At 45.4% G+C, this 22977-nt stretch overlaps 1 protein-coding gene across 1 annotated transcript in view; it reads left to right on the top strand.

Moving 5' to 3' along the window:
• MYO3B (myosin IIIB) overlaps positions 1 to 22977 on the top strand; it is a 2253613-nt gene that overhangs the window by 391955 nt on the left and 1838681 nt on the right. Inside the window, exon 7 of the mRNA XM_085645333.1 lies at positions 10025 to 10170. Coding sequence (XP_085501459.1) covers positions 10025 to 10170 — 146 coding nt within the window. The remainder of the gene's footprint in view (positions 1 to 10024; positions 10171 to 22977) is intronic.

Raw genomic sequence — 22977 nt, 5'->3', positions numbered from 1 at the left:
GTAGAACACAGGGACTGCTTAGATCACATTTTATTTTATAAAAAAAAAAATCCCAAAGTAGAACACGGGGCACTGTCTCACTGCAGAGTCTGCAGTCTCACCAATACTGGCGCAGCTCTGCTGTCACGTCACGTGACTGATTTGCTCCCGGACCCAAAGAAGCCTGCTATGTGTTTGCCGGGCCGACAACATCACAGCCCTGAAGGCTGTGATGTCATCAGCTCGGCAAAGACCTAGCTGGAAGGCCCAGTCTCCACCCCCTGATGACGTGGAAGTTAAGTTAGCCCCGGGCGTTTTAAATACAAGCCCGGGATCGCTAACTCTCCACGTCAATCAGAGAGTGGAGGAGAGCTTGTCAAGGTGTCACCCCACCCCTGACCGTCTGCGCAGGCTCGATGACGTCGATCTGACTGCTTCCCGCGTCCGTGAGTCGGCAGTTGGAGTATCAGCCATTTTACTCTCCACTCCAGATGGATGGACTGCAGAGCGGAGAACCAAGGTCGAGGAGGCGAGGCAGTGTGTCCTGTTGCTGTCCGGAGTAGGGCAGTAGTAGGAGGAAGGACTTGTGAACTCAAACAGTTCACACCAGGTGAGGAGCAAGAGAAAAGATGCTTTTCAAAGGCATCCCCAGCCATGAAAAGGGTAAATATTTGTTTTTCCAAAGAGAATGGCTGTCCCCTGGGCAACTTCTCTGGCCAAAGTAGGAATGGAAGGACAGAACTAGTCTTTTAAGGAAGTCAGATAAATGTCATGCTCTCCAACGCGGATTGCCATTTTTTCAATGCTGTCTGGCTCCATCTCCAGTGGGAACAAAGCAAGAGACATTATTGCACGCCCCTCAGCGATGGACCTCGGGGGGCAGCTGTCCTGGTGTCTTTCGCGGACGCGGAGCGGGTGAGAAAGTGTCTTAACAAACTCCTGAAGGCCCTTTCACGACCAAACATTGGACTCCCGGGTGTTTTAGAGGGCTGCCCGCGCGAACATTGGTTCATTTCCTGCACTTGGTTTGGCTCGTTTGACACGTTGTAATATTGTCACCCGCTTCATTAAAATGCTCGTTACAGACCCTGCAAGGCAGAATTTCAGCCGTTAAATGGGGTCAAGGTTCGTCGGGCTTGGCTGTGAGTTAAGTGTTTAGGGCTCGCTTAGGCCCGGGTGGAAGTGCGGGGTGGAATGAAAGGGAACGAAGGGCTGTCGTCAGGAAGCTAACCCTTGTCCCCACAGCCTCCACTGGGGCCCTATTCACCAGCTCCTCTGGGCGAGGGGCCTTGGAACGGCTGGACGCCACTCCCAGATCATTCCACTTTAACCAAGGCATTTTTTCCACGCTGCACAATTGGTTTTCTTTCATTGTTACCACTAATCGGATTAGTGGCATTACAAAAGGATTGGTACATGATAATTAGTTTATTGCTCGGCCCACAATGCAATTGGCAACATCTTTCTGAGAAAACGCAGGCAAAACGGATCAGGAATTGGGGGTAAATGATTTGGGACATTCCAACTGAAAACAAAAGTCTACAAGTTACACAGACCTGATGGTTTTAATTTACAACTTCAAACAGTTTTTTTTTTTTTTGCATGGGCAAAGGCGCTGCACAGACAAAAGGCTGGTATTTACATAAATGTTCCCTGGAATTTAAACCCAGTTTCATGAATAAATCCTTGGGATAACAAACTCATATAGATGTCTGTTTCACGCACCAATTGCACTTTCCATCATTTTGCAAGCCAGTCAAAGGTTCCATGAAATGACAATGATTATCCAACATCCCTGGCATTCCTGAAAATAAATTATCCCGCACCATCAGATGCTAGAATCATGGTTTGAGTGCTTCATTATTGCCCCAGGATTTTAACTGCAGCAGCGATTCTGGGAGCAGTGTGGTCGTGTTTGGAGAGTGGGATTTTACGAGTATAAGAACATTGGAATATTGGTAGCTCCCATTGAAAGCAATAAAGTACTCCGGGCTTTTAATGGACGGTAGAAGCCCGAAGCTCTGACAGTTCAAAGTTATGGCCTCACGGAGCCTGAGGGGATTTTAATCCCGCTCATTCCGTAGTATAACGTTCAAACTGGGAGAAAGTATATATATATTTTTTTTTAGTTTTATGTAGCGTGAACTAGACCCGAGACATCGTGCATCAATCAGAGCGCTTCACATGAGCAACTGTTTCGTTACACAAGGACACATTCATTTTGTTAGGCACTAGGAGATTAAGTGATTTGCTCAGAATCACAGGATGTGGAGTCGAGCCCGAACTCGAACCTTGGTTTCCCAGCTCCAAAGTCGACATTCTAGCCGTGAGACCACATCTCTGTTACCAGAGACACCAAGTGTTAAGTGAGGGTGCTTGCATTAGTTGAGCTATGCATATCAGCACAGAAGGGATAATCATAGATTTGATGGATAGGAGGTACTTCCTAAAAATGCGTCACTCGCATGCCAATAACCTGTTTATTGCTCACTGAAGGCTGTTTCTTAGCTCTGGAGTACATTTACCTATAAGCTGCACCTTATTGCTCTTCCTGCTGGTCTGATTCCACTGATCTCATCCTCGAACACAAAGCCTGCAAGATCTGTTTCTTCTGCAGCAAATTTACATTTATAACAAGTCTGTCGCTTTTCAACTGCGCCCGGTGTGTCTGAAAAGGTGGTTACTTCATGTGTGTCTTTTGAAGACTTTCATATTAAATTCACTGACTTGCAGTGATGGCAAATATGTATTTTAGGTCTGAGAAAGGAGTCTGTGTGAAAGAGCACCTTAATTCAAGGGGTCAGTATTTCAAGTGGTCAGTGTAGTGGCCTGGGCAGTCATCTGAACCGTAGCTCACTCAATCCCACAGGTATTTAGCCTTACAAATACTCGAATGTTTTCGCAGCATTACTCCCTATCGGCTGCCCGGACCCATCCCTCCCCTCACTGCTCCCTGGTCCATAATTATAGTTTTATGTGCGCGGTTGAGCGTAATGTACCGTAGCTTACACAGAAACATGTCTAGCTTTAATGGCGCTTGAGGTTTTTTTGTTCCTTTTTTTTTGGTAAGGAGTGAAGCATTTTGGTGACATTTGAGATTTGATAATGGGAAATTGCAAGAAATTCAAGAGGCTTGAAAAAAAGAAATCGAGGCGAAAGGTGACAACCAGAATCAGTTTGAATAGAAACCCTTTGACTGGGTTTTCAAGGTTAAATTGTATAGCTTTAAATTGAGCAATTGTAATTAACAATTGTTTTTGTATTGTATTGTATTGCAGCCTTTATATAGCGATTACTACCCCTGTGTGGGGGCACAGAAGCACTTGTGGTGTGGTTGGAAGGATGTTGTCTGTGTTCTGATCCTATGTGGGAAGTGAAACCATTGTTAATTACTTTTACCCTATTTAATGGTATACTATTTAAGCGTGAAACCCCTTTTAAAGGATTACTAGTGCTTAGAACCGTCAGAAGGTGATATGAAGCCCCCCATGTGAAAGCAATCTATACTTACAGTTAAGTGCAGAGTCCGTTTCTGGTTTATTCACATATACATATTGCCGTCTCATTGATCTGATGGTGTGTTGTTAATGGTGGAACAGTGGGACGGAAGCACATATTAATACAATGGTGTGTGTATATGGGACCAGAGTACTTCACCAGATTGTCACGGCCTCACTAAGGGGTAAACTTAATTACTATTACCATGTGCTTGTTCTCCCCCCCCCCCCAATGGATAAGACTATATGCTTATGTGTTTTTTGTTTATACATGGTGCCTTTATGCATGCTATTGAGTTCCAAAAAATGAACACTAACCAATATGAGATTCAATTCTATATGGAAAAAGAAGGCATTTTACTCTGATGGGCTACCTTGAATGCAATTTTATCTCAAGTAGCCACTTGGTCAGTAGGCAGATCCAACCTATTTATGCAACATTGTTAAAATTAATTGTGGTTTATTGCAATTTAGAATGGTTTATTCATGAGGCCTTGGAACTGATGATAGTTTTAGGGGAGGCAGTGGCCTGTTTCTGTTAAGCACAATGGCTTCCGAAAGTCTTGAAAATCCACCATTTGGCTGCTAATTTTTCAAAATTTTCTCGGGGGGGGAACCCCCCCGAACCCTCCGTAGGTGGTTCGGGCTCGCTCGCTGCGCTCGCTCGCGCGCCATTCGACACCAAAAATTTTCAGCCCCACCACTTTAAAATCTCACCAGCCGCCACTGCTGCTAGGTACAGGTTCTTTCAGGGCCTTCAGGTGGAACAACATCAGCATGCCATTAACATTTTAACAACTAACATTACCTTTTGTCCTTCAGTGTTACTCCAAAGATGGTTTCATAGCTAGGACCACTTAATATCCCAGAATACTGGCTTAAGGTGCTGTAGGAATCTCCTGAGCATCTACGCCCAGAAGCATCCTCGCCCCTTTCTCTCACCTTCCTAATATCATCTCTCGTGATTAGCATTCCAGGGAGGGCGCCATCTTTGACCTCTGGGTCTCAGTAGAACAAAGGCATGTTGACATCAAGCAGATGAGTGTAAAGAGACATGATTGCCCTCATAAATCACAATGGTCATACCAATTTGGTCACCTAGGTAACCTGGATGAAAGAAATTACTTCAGTGAAGTTGGTATAGCCTCCGATAGCCTCACCCCTGACTTAATTTTAAACTAACACCGGACGTTTATGGTCAAGTCTTTGGAGGACATGAGGCTTCAACCATTGCTGGTTCTACTTTTCCATAATTTTGAGGAAGCCCTGTCCGCTGTTTCAGTACTCATTTCTTTGATGACTTGTGAACACCTACCATCAACGCACTGATATGTATCTGTAATGGAGCGGAAATCAATAACTTTTCTATTGAAAGAGTCACATTTTAGAAATTTGTGTAAACAAGTGTAAATGAAAATTTGCTCTTAGAAATCAGGTACAATGTGACTCGGGCAGAATCTGACGCAATGAGTCAAGAAACACACAGTACACATGGTGCATAGAACTATGATAAACACAAATGAGCCCTTAAATGGAAGAAACGGTGTCAAGAATGCTTTCAAATGATAACAAGCATCGGTAAATCCAATAGTTCTCACGTATAAATGAGCTATTGCCTTTGCTCATGTTTTTCAACCATGCTGTATACCATTGTGGCTGCTGTGCAGCATGGCTAAAAAAATTTTTTTTTTAAAAAGATGCAATGATGCATCCTCTGCGTCATTTTGAAGGTGCATGTGCATTCAACACGCATGTCACGCCTACAAAAGGACACTTTTTTATACTGATCCGAGTTGGATCAGTAAATTTTAAAAAAAGGTAGTGTGAAAACATTTTTTTAAAATGTAGCACAAAAATGCTTTAAAAACCAGAAAATAATGGCTAAGCAGGTTGCGGAAGTGAGTTGGGGAAGGGATGTAGCAACACTACAGCGAGGTATGGGAGAAGAGAGGGAGAAAGCAGCATGGAGTTCCGGGAGAAGAAACACATGGGCGAGAGGGTGTAACGCTCGTGCCGGTGGGGGGAGATGCCAGAATCCAAACAATGGTTCAAGTAAACTATTTAAAATACAAATAGGTTTTGAAAATGGACAAAAGTAAAAAAAATAAAACAAACGTGAAATACAAAAGTTACACTATAGAAAAAGAAAACTGAAAGGGGTGTCAACAGGCCAATTAGGCACAAGTTACCCATATACAAACAATTTCTTTAGTTAGAAAAGGTATTGTCCAAAGTAAACCATCATAAGTATAAATACATAACAATAATGGCTCTCATGGGGTTACACAAACAGTGATGAAAATATAAACAATACAATGTGTAAACGAACGAAAGTGGCTGAGGGAAAATTATACAAAAGCAAAGTTCTGGACAAAACAGAAACAACACGCAGCAAAAAAAAAGTGGCCCCTTCAATTAGAGCCACATCTCAGCGTTGACGGCGTTTCGACCAAATAGAATTTGTCAGGTCATCATCAGGACAATGCATAAAACATGAGCGCGTCCACAGGGTTCCAATGAAATATCTGTATCATAGGGTAAACCTCCTCTGCAATAAATTATAAAACGCAGAGGGTACAGGACTTCACTGCATGAGGGAGAAGTCGCATTCAGATGGCGTATTAAGGAGCATTAACTGGCTATGGTGATTCGCAAAGAGGCTCCTCTAAAAATGGTATATAATTTATATGAGAACTGAAAGATTGTGAAAAAAAAGTGGGATATCAATTACCACTGTTTAGATAGGGTTGAAAGAGTTTTACTATCCAGAAAGAGCTGGTCGTGAAACCATTAATTTTGTACATAGCGGTCATGCTGGTGCAAGGAATCCAATTGGGTTGCTCTCTAGGAGCGCATTTCAACCGCCCGGTCCCGCCAGCATGCCGCTTGAAGTCACGTCCTAGTTTGAACATAATGGCTAAGCAGATTGTGAAGTGAGTTGGGAAGGGGTGTAGCAACACGACAGGTAGGCATGGGAGAAGAGAGGGAGAGAGAAGCATGGAGATCCGGGGAAAGAAACACATGGGCAAGAGGGTGTAACGCTCGTGCCGGTGGGGGGGGGGATGCACATGGGCAGAGAGAGCGAGGGGAAGAAAAGCGCATGAGGGAGACAGATGGAAAACACATGCACTCTTATGGATTGCTTAAAGAGATAGTAAAGAGGCTATGCTCCATGGGAGGTACAAATACAGGATTGACAACAAAGTGCCCAAACAACAAGCAGGCAAACAAGAGTGACAGGAAAGCCAACCAGTGATAACTAATAGGCAGGCTGCAAGAGCCTTTATGTTCTTAAGCCCCAAATATATATTTTGCCACCAGACAGCTTGTGCTTTCTGGGAGGCGTCATCTAAAAAATCCACAAAAATTGTTATGTCAGGATTAGTTCCTCAATTTGGTCCCCAAGTGTTTTGGTAATCACTTGAGTTAAGTCAATAAATGTTCTGCACTGGCATAGTAGTTTATGGGTCATCATCAGGACCAGGATTATTTACCTATAGCGTCTGAGGGCACTGTGTTGTGTTGCATAGAACAATGTCATGTTTTGTGTAGCAAATACAAGGAGATGATGGAAGGAGCGCTGAAACTTTTCAGACACTCACCCCCAGTCACAGATCTGGGTTGGATCCATCATCATTCGTTAGCTCACTTCGCCAACCCAGTTCAGACACAGGTATGTGCAAATCAGTCTTGGCCCTGTGCCTTATGGGAACAGTCCAGCCAGAACTGCCAAGCCATGTCTTGCCTGGACCAGAAACAAGTATCCTGGGACTGGTTACGGGGTAACACCCCTCTTCAGCCAGGCTAGCTTGAATCCAGTGGCAAAGTGAGCAAGGGACCCACATCTGGGCATACCCTGCCAATTTAGGGCGAACAAAGCAAACACAAGTAGTTGATGGACGGAGCGCTGAAACTTTTCTGACACACATCCTGAAGAATGAACAAATGAGTGTTACACTCAGAGGTAGAAATATTATGCCATTTAGCTACTACGACACATTCGAAAAGCTGCAAAACTCACTGAAGAATTCACGTGACCAAATGAGGGACCAGATTGCTACTGTCCGTGTCTGGGAAAGCGTGAAAGCAAGAATAATTTTGATTTTTAAATGCGCTTTCTTTCATGAATTGCTAAAAATTGAATCTTTGGAGAGCGAAGCCGTTACTACTAATGTTCTGGTCGTTTCCTTGAAATGGTTAACCCTACTTTTAAAATCATGCGGTTTGACCGCTTGACATTTTTCTTTCCTTTATTTCTGCAGGTTGGAAACTCATTAAAGCTCCCGCGTGCGGTCACGTCGTGTTCATTATACAGTGCATCCAGCCTCTCGCTTTATGGAGGCTCATGTTATAGCCACATTCAGTGAGCATGTGCGTGGGAACCTGCGGGTGTGCGCTTTTAAACTATGACGTAATGAGCTTGTTGTCTCAGTTCACGAGTATAATTGGAATGGAGCTGCAAATTCACGTGCATATATTCGGGAACTATCTTTCATCGAATCGTCTAGCAGTTAATTTTTAAGGGATTAGGGTGAGGCCAAAGCTTCGTGCTATTCATCTTTCATAGGCATCACTCTGTGTGCATTCAAACGTTTTTAATGTTACACATTTTAACTTTCATTGTTTGGCATCGTGGTATTTTGTGTTGAAACACTAGAGCGGGGCATTTTGATGTTTTAAATCACCAGACGTGACGCCTGTCATATACAGTTTTTGCCGTTGAAGGGGGAGAGATGAAATGCTTGAGCAAGCTACGGCCGGCAAATGTGGCTGCGCAGCTCGCAGGGCCCCGTTTAACGAGCGAATTTTCTCCAGCGCGAGGACGAATGATTAACACTTCACAACCACGATCAGGTACGCACATATTTAGGCAGTCTTATTGCAAAAATCAAACACGTGGCGATCCCTTGCTCTGTGATGTGTGTGCACCAGCACTACAGTATAACCCTAGGGAGCGTGACTCGTAGAATTGTGACGTCACTTCCTTCGAAGAAACCTATGGTAATGACTGGACTAGCAAGGCCAAGGCCCTTCGCGAAATACACTTTACGGTTCACAGTGTGCCTCGGTCGATATATTTGGCAAGGGCTCGTGTGGCTGGCGATTCTAGGCGCTAGCGGACAGCCGTTGAGATTAGGAAGGGTAAAGTGAGCCATACTATAGTCGAAACCAAGAAGTGGATCTTGACGGAGACATTGGTTGGGGGCTGCTGCCCCCGATCAATGCAGGAGTACTAACTACCCCGCGAGCATCGACCGCTCGCACACGGTTTACAGTGATAACCCCGGCCCTACCCTTTCTAATGCAGCGCTGTTAGAGAAACGGCGCGTGGCATTTATTTAATTGCAGTTTTATATCGCGCGTACTCGACCCGAAGGTATTATAGTGCCTTACACAAGCACCAGTTACATTACACAAGGACACATTCATTTATGGTAGGCACAGGGAGATTCAGAGATGTACTCAGAATCACAGGATGTTGAGTCAACGCCGTGACGCGAACCTGGTTTCCCAGCTCCAAGGTCGGCAGCTCTGGCCGTTAGGCCACATCCTTGAAAGCTCCCGTGCCTCTTGCTCATACAAGCGCCTCATCCATGTCTCAAATATAAACTGTTTAATGTAATCTGGTAAATAATATTTAGGGGTGCTCCAGATTCCTCGTGATATGATCGGTGATGGCCGTTCATTTCATCGCATCCACCTGTTTAATAAATCAATTACGTTTATTGCCCCGATATTTGTATAAACCTCCTAAGAGTATCACAGATGACACCACCGAAAGCAAATATCGAAGAATATTTTTGGGACTAAATCAAGCAAATATCATTCATGATTAACGTTTAAACTCCCCACCCCTCACTAAATATAGATTGACAGTTTTGTAAAGTGATCGGTTATTTATGCGTCTCCGTCACAGAGCTGCCTGTTAAACAGCACCAGCACCACCAAAATGTATCTATTTCAGATCAGCAGTATTTTATGTCGAACGTCTAATCGTATTTTCACCAAACAATATTTTTAGAAGCATCAAAGCTCTGTAAATCTGATATTTCACCACAGTGCGTATCAAATGAGTTTTTTATTTTTTTTTATTACGGCTGGTTCTCTAGCTGTGAGTACTAACAGTTTTCAAGAAATGATAAATTAATGATAAAAACATGTGGTCATTGCAAAAATATTTTGTGATAACGAATATATTCGATTTGTCACCCATTGTGATTGAAAAATGTACATTTTACCAACATTGGTTTCGTGTTTAGACCGAAATGCACAAATAAATACCAGCCTACTCAGTCTGAGTAATAAAAATATTTTTGCCCTACCTAACTCTCGTTTTCTTTATAATTTTTGAATAACGTGAAATTCCATCCAGTGAGCCAGAATGGAGTTGGATCCGGTAGAGGTCATATTTAAAAAATAATAATAATCATGTATAAAAAAAAAGTAGAGTCGCTGGAATGAGGTATTCGTGATGCGCACGTGATGTACGTACCATAGGTTCACGAGAAAGCTAATATGTTTTTGTCACTATCCATTTTGTCTGATAGGTCATTGCCTGTGAGCAGCAATACGACTACTCGTATGACGCCCGCTGTGACGTCTGGTCCCTCGGGATTACGGCGATCGAACTGGCTGATGGAGATCCACCGCTGTCTGACATGCATCCCGTGAAAGCTCTCTTTAAAATTCCAAGGTAGGACAGTAGATGGCGCTCGCAATTCACTGATGTGTTGGCGCCGAAGCGACGACAGAAAAAGAACACATTTAGTTAACGATTTATTTATAACAGAGCAAGTACAATAACAACAAATTGAAAGTGCATTGGACAAAGATGTGGTATTGCCATTCCTATTCAGTTAGTCTTTCAGTAATGTCTGCAATAGAAGCGCTAATAAGTTTCGGCTCTAAAAATTATTGATTAATAATACCATACATATGAAATAGCATATGCGCATTACTCTTGTAGCGTTGGCTATGCTGCTAGAGTTTCAATTATAATCATATCTCAAATTTAGAACAGGCAGCAAGCACTGCTTGAAGAAGTCAAGCTCAATGACAAACACAAGCTTTGCTGACATCCCGGCTAATGTCTGGCAATGGAAGCGTGAGTTTCCAAGAAATAGGAATGGTGCCAAAACATGGCAGAAACTTGGCACCCCAAAATGCGCACACGTATAAACAATAGCGTCTTCAAAACATCCGCGCGGACAAAGTCCGTCATTCACCTTCGTTTATGACGACATCAAAATTCGTTTAAACATGTCTATCTGTTTGCGATTTTGATAGCTTTTGCGACAACGCGCGCGCCGTGACTGCGGTGCTGGGTGCCCACGGCTCCCATGCGCTATATATTGAATTCCTTATCAGAGTATTCTGGCGTTATTCTGTTTAGTTTTTACTCTGGATTAATGTGAATTAGACATAGAGGTCTTAAACTGTGGAGCTGACTGTGGAGGCGGCAGTAGCAATGAAACCGGCGTTGGGAAGCGCTTCTTGGATGTTGGCTAATGATTGCTGATTGGCGCGCGCTTATCTCTTCCACATTTCACGTGCAGGTCCACAGAACCAGGCTGCCTGAAAGCCTTTTAAACGCTCTAACAATACGAGTGGCTGACCTTTTATTATCGGCACAATTATCACAGGCTTTTTAAAACCGCTCCTGATTGCAATTTGCATTTCTGATTAGGTCTATTTATATGCAGATGAGGCTGCCTGCAGGCCTGCGTCACCGCCTTATCTCGGCTGCGCGCAGCCACCGGCGGGCGCCGCAGGATGCGGGCGGGGACGGTACTTCATCTTGTTGCCTATGCACAAGTGTAAAACAGGTCATGGCAATTAAGGAAGCACGGGAGGCGACAGATCTCTAAACTAATAGCCGTAAATTTTAGCAGACAAATGCCCGAAACGGTTTCGAAGGACAGTAATCAAGGCAGGACAGTGTAAAGTACCTGCAGGCATTAATTAGGAAGACAGATAGAATTGTACTTGTCAACGGTCCGGCTTTCCTGTTATTTGTGTACAACAGCCTCTCCTCGTTTGCCTAAAGTCTGTGCTGTGTTTACATGTGGGTGATGTGTCATGTAGGCAGAAAGACAAATTACAGAGATCTCAGGTTCTTCCATGCCAATAAGTGAGTGGTCTGTCATCCCTATTTTTAGGTCTTGCCCACCAGACACCACAAGCTGTCTGGTTGTGAAATACCTATTGTGGGCGTACCAAGAACTTACAGCTGGCTTACAGCCAGCCAATTGTTTACCATTGGTTGCCATTTGCTGCCTTTTCTTATCCTATCTTGTCACGTGTATATACAGCCCCTGGAGCAATTCTCTTTACCATCTTTTTGCTTGTCTGGCTTGCATTTTTCTACTGCTCACATTTTAGTAACTCCTTTTTAGGTCTCACATAGATAGTGCATGCGCTGTCTCTTCGAGACATATTGGTTACTGTTAATGGTCTCGGAGCTGTCCCATTACTTACCTTTGGTGGGTTTCAAAGCCACTCTCAATTGCTTGCTTCCTGCTGGTCAGTTCTGCGGTCAGCACTTCCCTCTTCTAGCATGAGACCTCCCCAGAGCATGGCTCAAGTACTTGTGTCCTTACACTGCTTGCCCTTTTGGGACCTATTTTTTCTTTTTGTTGAGCCACTCTGCAGAGTGCATCTTTCCTAGCTGGCTCTGTCATTTGCTGGTTATTTTAGGCTGTCCAGCTTGACTTCGTTTCTCCCGTGAGTACTTGCTGTCTGGAAACAGGCCTTTAAATCTTGTTCTTATCTTGTTTCATTTGCTGTGCATTCAAAGACAGAGGTCATATGTCAGGCTTTGTATTCCGAGGGAACTTGATGTTAACTTTTTTTTTGCTGACTTCAAAGTGAGAGAATTTATGTAACAATCCTTCCTCTTGAGTACCGATGCGAAAGGGCAGGCAGTAGGATGTTATCTTTTCTAGCACCCAACAAAAATGAACTCTGCTGATATTTCAGACTGCATCAGAATAAGAACGATAGAAATGAAGCGCATTTGTTTGTCATTCTGAAGTGTGGTGGAAACAAATATTTTAATACAATCAAAACAAATCAATACACTTGGTGATGACAGTTCCACACATTATCATTTGTATGCAGTAAAACTGTATGTCTGTACACATGTAATAGTCATTTTCAATTGGAAATGTGTTGTCTGTAACGGCAGTGCACTATCACACCATGCATACTCCACACAACACCACTCGAAACTACTCCTCTCTACAACACTCTACACCACTTCACTCTACAACACTCGCCCCACTCTATGCCCTTCCACTCTATGCCATGCCACTCCAATGTAAGACACTTTACGACACAGCTCACCACTCCACTCTACACCCCTTCACTTTACGCCCCTCCACTCCATTCTACCCCACTTCACTCCAATCTACACCAACCCAATCTCCCCACTCCATTTCAATATACCCCACACCACTTTACTACAATCTACCACACTCCACTACAATCTACCATACTCTAATCCACCCAATATACTCACCTCCAATGTACTGCACTCTACCCTAATCTACCCTCTACCCTAACGTTTCCCCACTCTTCTTCACTCCAATCTACTCCACTCCACTCTACCCTACTCCAGTCCACCCAATCTGCCCTAATGCAATCCACCCAATCTACCCACTCTACTCCACTCCAATCTATCCCACTCCACTCTACTCCAATCTACCATGCACCACTCTACCCCAATCTACCCCACTCTGCTTCACTTAAATCTATCCCACTACACTCCAGTCTAACCCACTCCACCCCAATCTACCCCAATCTACTTTAATTCAATATACTGCACCCCATTGTACCCCACTCCGCTCCACTCCATTCCAAACTATACTACCCCACCCCACTCCACTCCACCCCACTTCAAACTACCCCACTCCAATCTGCCCCAGTCTACCCCACTCCACTCTACCCCACTCCATTCCAATCTACCCTACCCTAAACGACCCAATCTACTCCACTCCAGTATCTCTCTCCACTCCAGTCTACCCCACTCCACTCCACCTACATTACTACCTTCCAATCTACCCCACTCCACCCCCACACCACTATAATCTACCCCAATGCACCCCACTCCACACTCCCGCAATCCACCCTATTCCAATCTACCTCAAAATACCTCACTCCACTCTTCCCCAATCTACCCCACTCTACTGTAAACCAATCTATCCCACTCCACGCTACTCTAAATCAACCTACCCCACTCCACACTATCCCATCTACCCCATTCCACGCTACTCCAATCTACCCTATTCACCTCTGCCCCAATTTACCCCACTCCAATCCACCTCACCCCACCCCTCTTTACGCCACTATCCTTTAGCCATGTTGAGCAGTAGCCACACTGATGTACAACATGGCTAAAACACATTACCAAAGCCAATCGCTTTCGCATCGGTGATACATTTTGGCTTTGCCAATGCTTGTTACTTTTTGGTTAATCACTCAGTGTGAGTGCATGTGTTTTGCAGCTCTCTCCCTCATTTACTTTCCTCCCTTCAAGTCCCCTGCCCCTGGTATTTGTGTTCCTCTCCCCCTGTGTGCTTCCCCCTGCAAACCCAACTCTCCATGTTGCTCTCTCCATCATGTGCTTCTCACCTAAAAAATATCCCGCACTCCATGTTGATCCCTTCCTCGTGTGCTTCAACTGCTCCGCTTTTTGTCGCTCTTGTCCTCATCTGCTTTCCCACCCTCAAAACAAAACCATCCCTGAGCTCTGAGTCGCTCTCTTCTCTGTCTGCTTCCCCTGCACCTCCAATGGGGTTCATGAAGCTCTCTCTTTCATGTAAATACCTCGCAACCTCCCTCTGATCCATGCTGCTCTCTGCTCCGTAGGCTTTGCACCTTGAAAACAGCTCCACACTACATGTTGTTTTCTCCCTCATTTACTGTTCTGAATTTTATTGGAAGTAAATTAAACTTTGGCAAACATTTGCCTTTAAATTCTGACACTTCCTTATCTTATTAAATTCTCTTCAAGTGTTTCCTATGTGAAAAGTATTTTTTTAAACTAAGCATTTAGCAAAGATTGAAATATTACATTCAATGTACAGATTTGTGTTTTGGAAGTATTTTGAAATGTTTTTTTCTTTTATTTTTTAAACACTTTTTTACAAACAAGCTTTGGCAAACCAGAGTTTGCCACTCCATTATATAGGAGAGACCTCTTGACTTTGCAAATGCTTGTTTCCACGTCTCCAACTAGCCTCATGTCATGAGGGCTGCCAACATCCAGTCCATGCTTTTTTAGATAGGATCACTAGAGGATCCCATACACCAGCTCAGTTGGTATACATTTTAACTTAATGCATTCTGGGAGTTGTAACCTTGGGAACTGAACATTGGCCCTTTGTTCTGCACTCCCTTTTATAATATCAGATTTTTTTTTTTTTTTTTTTTTTTTGAAACCGTTTATTGCAATCTCAAATAGTTACAGGTATGGGCCTACAACCGTCTGGCCGGCCGCTAGAGTGGCAGAAGCATATGACATATATACAGAAAAATCTCTTGGCGGTGCAAAAAGGTAAATCAGGAGATATCAGTAGTGCAGGCCACATAACTCCAAACCCACAATACGGTTTCCTTTTGTCGAAACACAACAACACAAAAAACCACACCCGCAAGGCAACCCGCAATCCCAAGTGACAGCACGCGCTCCTTAAGTGGGGGACCCCAACCAATCGCCAAACTCTGAAGAGGGGAATGAGAACAGATCAGGGACTGGGGAACCACGTGCCCGTGGCTGGGGGAGGGGGTCGGCTAGGGGGACGGAGCTGGTGAGGCAGCCGGCAGCAGTGGCGGCTCGCAAATACCCCCGCGATAGGCGTTCCAGGGGCCCCAGATTTTCACCCACGCCCCAGGCTTACCCCTCGCAACATACACCACCTTTTCACGAAACATACACCAATCCATGTGTTCTTTCCAGGCCGACACCGCCGGGGGCCTCTGGGATCCCCACAATTGAGCAATGTCACGCTTAGCTATCATGTATCCCAGAGTCACCCACCGCGTCTGCGGAACCGAGTAGTCAGTTGGCTCCCACACATTCAGCAAGCATCTCCTCGCTTCAGGCAATAGCGCGACACGCGTAACCACTCGCAGGACCTCGTGCACACCACGCCAGAATCGCTCCACCTTTGGGCATTCCCACAGAATATGCAAGAAAGTTGCCAAAGCACCACAGCCACGCTTACACAGTCCATCCTCAGCAAAGCCCATACGTAGAAGCCTTGGCCCCGTCACGTAAACCCGGTGGAGGATCTTAAGCTGGACGAAGCGAAGGCGAGCCGGGATGGCCACCTCCTTCGGAGAGGCCACCGCGGAAATCCAGTCCTCGTCGTCCAATTCCAGCCCATCGGCAACCCAGGCCTCGCGGAGGCCAGTCAGCAGGCACGATCGGTCGTTGATCAGTTTTTTATATATAAGGGAGATCGTGCTGTCTGGGACATGGCCATCCAGCACTCTGTCCTCCAGGGGGGAAGACTCCGGAATGGACGCGACATCCGGGAAGACGGAGCCCAGCGCGTGGCGGACTTGTAAGTACCGAAAGTACTCACTGCCTTGCAACTGAAACTCCGTCTGCAGCGTCTCGAAAGTTTTGAATCCCCCCCTCGTCCAGAGATCTCCCACTGTGCTGATGCCGATCGTGTCCCACTTCTCGAAGCCCTTCGAGGTCCACAGGGAGCCCAACCTCGCAGACGCATATAGCGGTGACGCCCGGGTCAAACGGTCCTTCCACCCCATAGCTGCGTTAGCCGCGTGCCATACACGCACCATAACACGCGTCGGTCCCGTCAGGCGAGGGTCCGGCGCGCCAGAGTAGAGCGCTCGATTGTAGTCGCCACCGGGCAGGAGCATCTTGTCCATTTCAAATGCCGGGTTCAGGGCGGGCCCGTAAAGGCCATGATTAATCGCAGCTAGCTGGGAGGCCCAGTAATACCGTTTAATATCCGGGAGGGCAACCCCCCCATCGTACCACGGGAGCGTCAATTTAGCCAAGGCAATACGTGGCCTCCCGTCCCAGAACAGGCGACGCTGCAAACTCTCCACCTCACGGAAGTAGCGCGCCGGGACCAAGTCCATAGTGTTCTGGAGAGCGTACAGAAAGCGCGGCAACGACATTATCTTAAACAAGGCCGCTCGGCCGAGCGGCGAAAGCGGCAGACGCCGCCAACGCACCACGTCCTCCTTCAAGCGCTGGAGGGGGGGCAGCAAATTCCGCTCGTAGCGGGCCTCCGGGTCCAGAGTAATATATATACCCAGGTACCGAAACCCCTGGGAGGCAATCTGGATCGGACAGTCCCGTGGTAGGACCGGAGCCTCCCCGGCAAGCACATATACACAGGATTTCGCCCAGTTGATGACGAGGCCTGAGTTGCGACCGAATGAGCGCAAAACATCAACTAGGACGATCAGTGATTTACGCGGGGAGGCGAGATATAGAAGGATATCATCAGCGTAGAGGGACACACGGTCCTCATGCTCGGGGGTCCAGCGGAGACCACGGATGGAAGGGTGCCACCGCAGCCACTCCGCCAGGGGCTCCAGGGCCAGTGCAAACAGGAGAGGCGACAGGGGGCAACCCTGTCGCGTGCCCCGTCCCAGTGCGAATGGGGCCGAAACTCGTCCATTCACCACCACCTGCGCCAATGGGCCGGAATACAACAACTTGACCCAGCTGACGAAGCCCGGTCCGAAGCCAAACTTCGCCAGCATCGCCCAAATGTATGGCCACTCGAGCGTATCAAACGCCATGGTGGCGTCCAAGGACGCCAAGATGGCCGGTTCCCGCACGAACGGGACACGCGCGAGCACCCCGTGCAAGCGTCGCAGATTAAGGGCCGTGTTGCGATGGGGTATGAAGCCGGACTGGTCTTGGTGGACCAAATCGCCCACCACGCCGACCAGCCGGTTGGCCAGCACCTTGGCGAGGATTTTGGGCTCCGCGTTCAAGAGCGAGATAGGCCTATAGGATGTGACCCGCTCACGGGGTCTCCCCCCCTTGTGGATCACCACGATCGTGGCCAGACGCTGGTCCGGCGGAAGGGAACCCCGCGAGCGGGCCGCCAGGAACATCGCGCGCAGGTGGGGCACCAGTACATCCGGTCGCAGCTTATACAGCTCGATAGGGATGCCATTGGGGCCCATGGCCTTGCCAGATGCGACCGAGCGGATAGCAAGGGCAATTTCGTCCGAGGTGGGAGGAGCGTCCAGCGAATCCCTGTCCTCCACCGAAAGGGAGGGCAGCGCAATGTCCCGAAGCAGGGCATGGGAATCCTCCTCCGAGCAGGGAGAAACCGGGGAATACACCTCGCGGAAATAATCCGCGAAGCAGGAGACAATGGCGTCCGGCTCGGTGACACACACACCATCCATCCTCTCGATCAACGGAACCACACGACTCGCTCTCTCCTTTTTGTCCAACCACGCAATCAATTTACCAGCCAATATCAGATTTTTTAATTGTGCTTGCCTGATTTCTACTGTGGTTGTATTCTCCTTAAGAGTGCTCTAGGGAAAAACTCACTAGTTAAATTTTGTGGTTAAGACAATGAAAGTTTTACCCCGCGCTTCTGAATGTCTCTTTCTTCTTGTGACTCTGAAAGTGGGGATACAATCAGATCATTTAAAGAATATTTTTTAATACCTAAATGTATTTTGAGCATTTATTACTCTCATCATGACGGTGATATATCGTGTATGTGAAATCTATGGAGATAATGTGTGTATTAAATAAAAACAAATTGAAGTTGCATGCCTTCTTTAACACGAACCAGTGATAAACAAAATTCTTCATACATTTGAAGCATGAATGCACTCTATAAACACTGGTAGTGTGTTGATAACATGCAGAAAACAGATAGTAGATAGACTACCTGTCTGAACTTAACACAAGTGCATACATCTTGAAATAAGCTACATACATGGAGTGAAAAAGAGGGGGACAAGAATCCCTTCTCCCCTTTATTTTATTTCTGTTGTTCCTTCTGCAGAGTTGGTTTGTGCAGGGCCGAAAACCATTTCCCTCTTATTCCGATGAGAAAACCGTGGAAATGTGTAATGTGTTCAATAGTGTGTGGTTTGGAGAACCCGATTAGATAGGGCCGTCATTTGTTTCACTGCTTTGGTGCACACACACCGACCGACGTCTGCACCCGGAGTGGAGAAAACCTAAATCCAGTGTATAAACATTCTGAAAAAGTGATATTATACCGAAAAATCCTGGGGATAACATTAATAGTGAGAATTTAAAATTATGATGGACTCCTGTTGGAAAAGATCACCCATGGGATGAGTCTGTTTTTCACGATATAACATAGAAACAAGCATTGAAAATGCAATAGGTCTCGCCTTTGATTAAGTTAAAACCATTTGCTTTGCTAATGGTATTATATCGCAAAGCAAATGGCTTTAACTTAATAAAAGGCGAGACCTAATGCATTTTTAATGCTTGTTTAACAATGGGGCCAGGCAAAAGTGTGGTCTAGTTTTTCACGTTAGAAGCCATGGTGCCCATCGGCGTGATCCCAAACAGACGTGGCAGACCCGCCCCCTCGCCCAGTGCCACAGACCGGCTCCACAGCCCCCACCTTTTCTCCATCCCTCCTCCGCCCACTAGCACACAATAGCGACTCACATGGGGGCCCCGGGGAGGGCTGCATTGTACGCCGCGGATCAGTTGGGGCAGGGTGCTCGCCGTGGCAGACCCGCCCCCTCGTCCAGTGCCACAGACCGGCTCAACAGCCCCCACCCTTTCTCCATCCCTCCTCCGCCCACCAGCACACAATAGCGACTCACATGGGGGCCCCGGGGAGGGCTGCATTGTCCGCCGCGGATCAGTTGGGGCAGGGTGCTCGCCATGCCGGGTAGTCCGTGGTTCGCCGCAGGGTACCTAGGAATTGGGATACAGAGTGCGAAGAAGCAGGGGTGAAGATCCACCGCCGGAAAGACAAAGAACTTCCGCCCAGAGAATTCACATAGCTCGGAGGACCTCTCGCGAGAAAAGAGACGCGCAATCCGGGGATGTTTACGAAAGCGGACTTAGCAGCAGCTAAAATAAGACAACTTCTAATGCGGAACCTTGAATTGTGACATGGGAAGGAAAACGCCACATGCAGAAGCATAACTTTTTAGCTAAAATAAAACAAGGCTCGTGTGTGTGACGCTGTCCTTCGCAATTTACACTTTTCTCTTTTAGAGCCGTCCCAGTTGAACTGGCTCACCTGACTTCCTTTTGTGCTAAAAGGTTTCTTATCTTTATGGGGCCATGTGTTTGGCCCCATAAAAATAAAAAAAACTTTTACGCCAGCAGTAAGTCTGGGCAGCCAGTCCAACTGGGACGGCTCTAAAAGAGAAAAGTGTACGTCACTAGGCGCTCTTTTCCAATGTTTGGCCACCGTTTAGCATAAACGGTGACGCCAGCCAATGGAAAAGAGGGGCGGGGCTTAAAGCCCACTAGAGAAATCTACCCTAACTCATTAAATCTTGCCAGCGAGACTGTGCATGTCTGCGCAGTCTACGCCAGGCAAGACCTAAAAATACTATACTGCCTGGTGCTTACTGTTTAAAGTGTTTCATATGGGAACGAGATATCTATGCCATAGCTGATATGGGTGGCAAAAATGATGTATGTTGTATGAGCTATTCTTAAAAAAGTTGTGATATTTACACATGAAAAAGTAGTAACTATGCAATAAAGAGGGCGTCCCCGCACTCGAGCTTAGTGTAGGGGTGCACTCCTGAACCACACGGTTATTACTCTAATCTATACATTTAAATAGCCCAGTGGTTGCTGGATTTCGAGTTCTATGTTGTCTACAAAATACAAAGTTATACAGCTGTGTGAGTAATAGCTATAGAAATTGAAAAGTTAGGCCAAAAACGGATTATAATATATCGTTGGGATATATGAAACAATTGTAGGTTATATAATCATTCTATCCTCATGGTTCTTAGGTCTGAAGTTTATTAATTCAGAGTAGTTCTCTTTAAAAGGAGTACCATGCCCTGCCCTCTTCAAAATTTATTGAGAGATTTGCTAATATCCGATATCGCATTTGTGCCACTATGTGTTTGTTGCCAGTGAAGTTAAGACTGACTGTAGATTTGTGGCTTCTGCTCATGAAATCGGATTTGTGTACATTCAAACTGATTTTTATATTTCTTTCTGCCCACGTATGATTTTCCTCATAGGCATTTCGAACATGCTATCTGTAAAAAGAACAAATTAGGGACAGAATGCTGAACAATGTCATACATTTAAACCAGTACAGAGAACTGGGCCTAAATCCATCCTTTTTTTGCTCACCATGCCATTCCAGTTCGGACCCACCCATCTGCAAATCAGTCTTGACCCTGCGCCCAATGGAAACAGTCCAGACCCAACTGCCAGGCCATGTTCACCCTGGACTGGAAACAAGCATCCTAGTACCGGTTTCAAGGTTTCATCCCTCACCAGCCAGGCTAGCTTGACTCGAGTGGCATGGAGAGCACGGGACCCACATCTGGCATACCCGTCCCACTCGGGGTGACAAATGCAAAAAGAACAAATAATGCTATCTGTGTCACAGGTTGAAAACATGTTATTTTAACTGTTTCCACTTTTTTGATGTATGAATTCATTACCTCTCATTATATTGTTGCACTTCAATACATACAACAATTTGGTCCTAATGGCAGAACTTGAAAGAGAATATACAATATTAAGTTACGTATTAATATCAACACAAATTGATCCTAGAGAGAGAGAAAAAAAGCAAAACAACCACACATATAATTTTGCAAAATAAATTCAATTAATATTTTAGTAATTTGATAATGCATACATTTATTGAATATTATCGCAGTTGCTCTATAGAGTGCACGAGAAAGTGCTTATTAAGTGCTCATGTGTAAAGTGACAGAAAAGAGAAGGGAGTAATGAATATCAACAATACAGTAGAACAATAGCTACAGCAGCTCAGACCAGCCACCATGATAAGCCTGCTTATAACACCTTCTATTACTCAAGATATATCCATAGCTAGGGATAGGTGGCCAGTGAATCAAAGTACGCCTTCCAAAAGGATCTAAACACTAAACATTAAATCTAGTCTTGAAAACATATGTTGTACTTCAGACACACTCATTTTCAACTTTGGATTTGGCTGAAATTGGTTGCTGTGGTTATATATTAGTTGTTTTAAATACTGTAGATTTAATGGTTTTGCTTCTTTGGTACACAAATAACGGAGACTGTTGGTTTAACCCATTAACTGCTAGGATTTCCCCCCTCTAGTGCTGAGCCCTTTTTTTGACTATTTGGGGTAGGATGCCCTTAGGGCTACATAACTTTTTTCCACATAAGGTGTCTATGCCAAATTTACATAAATTTTTTTCCAACATCTTGGGTATACTAAAGGTAACCAGGGTTTGTGGATTCCCCAGCTGGGGACTGAGAAAAAAAAGCATAATATAGCTACATTTTGAGTTTATTGGGAAAAATAAGAAAAAAGTGCTCTGGATATTTTTTCTAAAAATGGAATCAACAAAAGGGCTGCTGTGCTAAAGTCACCATCTTCCCAGCCTTCAGAAAAATGCAGAGCAGAATCATAAAACCTAGGTTTTTACCACAGTCTTTAAATTTTTCAAATTGGTAGCCCATTTTCCCTATTGTTTGTGCTTTCAAACTACTTCCAGTTTGTGGTGGAAACCAGTGTGTATTCCACGGGTGATCCAGGAAAGGTATAGATTTCTGAAAAGTAGACATAATTCTGAATTGAACAAAGGGTCATATGTATAGGTCCCTCAAGGATTTGCCAAAGAAACTAACTATTGAAAGAAAGAAATATTGAAAACGAGTAGTCTTCCAATAAAAATGGTTCCTCACTTTTGCTGGGTAGCCATAGCGCCCGCAACAGGAAGGCCCCAAAACGCAACATGCACACGTCACTTTTTTCCACTCAAAACTGACCCTGTTTTTGCAAAGTGGGTAGTTGTTGATTTTGGGCCTTAGCTCATCCGGCACCTAAGGAAACCTAGCAAACCTGCACATTTTTGAAAACTAGGTACCTGTGTGGCCCTCACTAAGTTATTTTACCAAGAATCCCTTACAAACTTTCAAGTTTGACTAAAATAAACATATTTTCCTTACATTTCTGTGATGAAAAATTCTGGAATATGCCGTAAGCCACACACTTCGTTCCACCCAGCATTTCCCCAAGTCGTCTGATGAAAATGGTACCTCACTTGTATGGGTAGGCCTAGTGGCCGCTAAAGGAAACAGCCTAAAACGAAACATGGATACATCACATTTTTTGACTGAAAACGGACTGGGTAGCAATGGAATCTGGACTCTAGTTTAGTTGGCAGCTAGGAAAACCTAGCAAACATGCACATTTTTGGAAACTAAACAACCAGGGGATTCCAGGGTGGTGTGTCTTAGTTAGATCCCATGAGGTTTTCTTACCCACAATGCCCATGGCGGTCA

Source organism: Triturus cristatus, chromosome 3_1, assembly GCF_964204655.1.
Source record: "Triturus cristatus chromosome 3_1, aTriCri1.1, whole genome shotgun sequence".
Taxonomy (NCBI): domain Eukaryota; kingdom Metazoa; phylum Chordata; class Amphibia; order Caudata; family Salamandridae; genus Triturus; species Triturus cristatus.
This window is presented reverse-complemented; position numbering and strand designations above follow the sequence as displayed.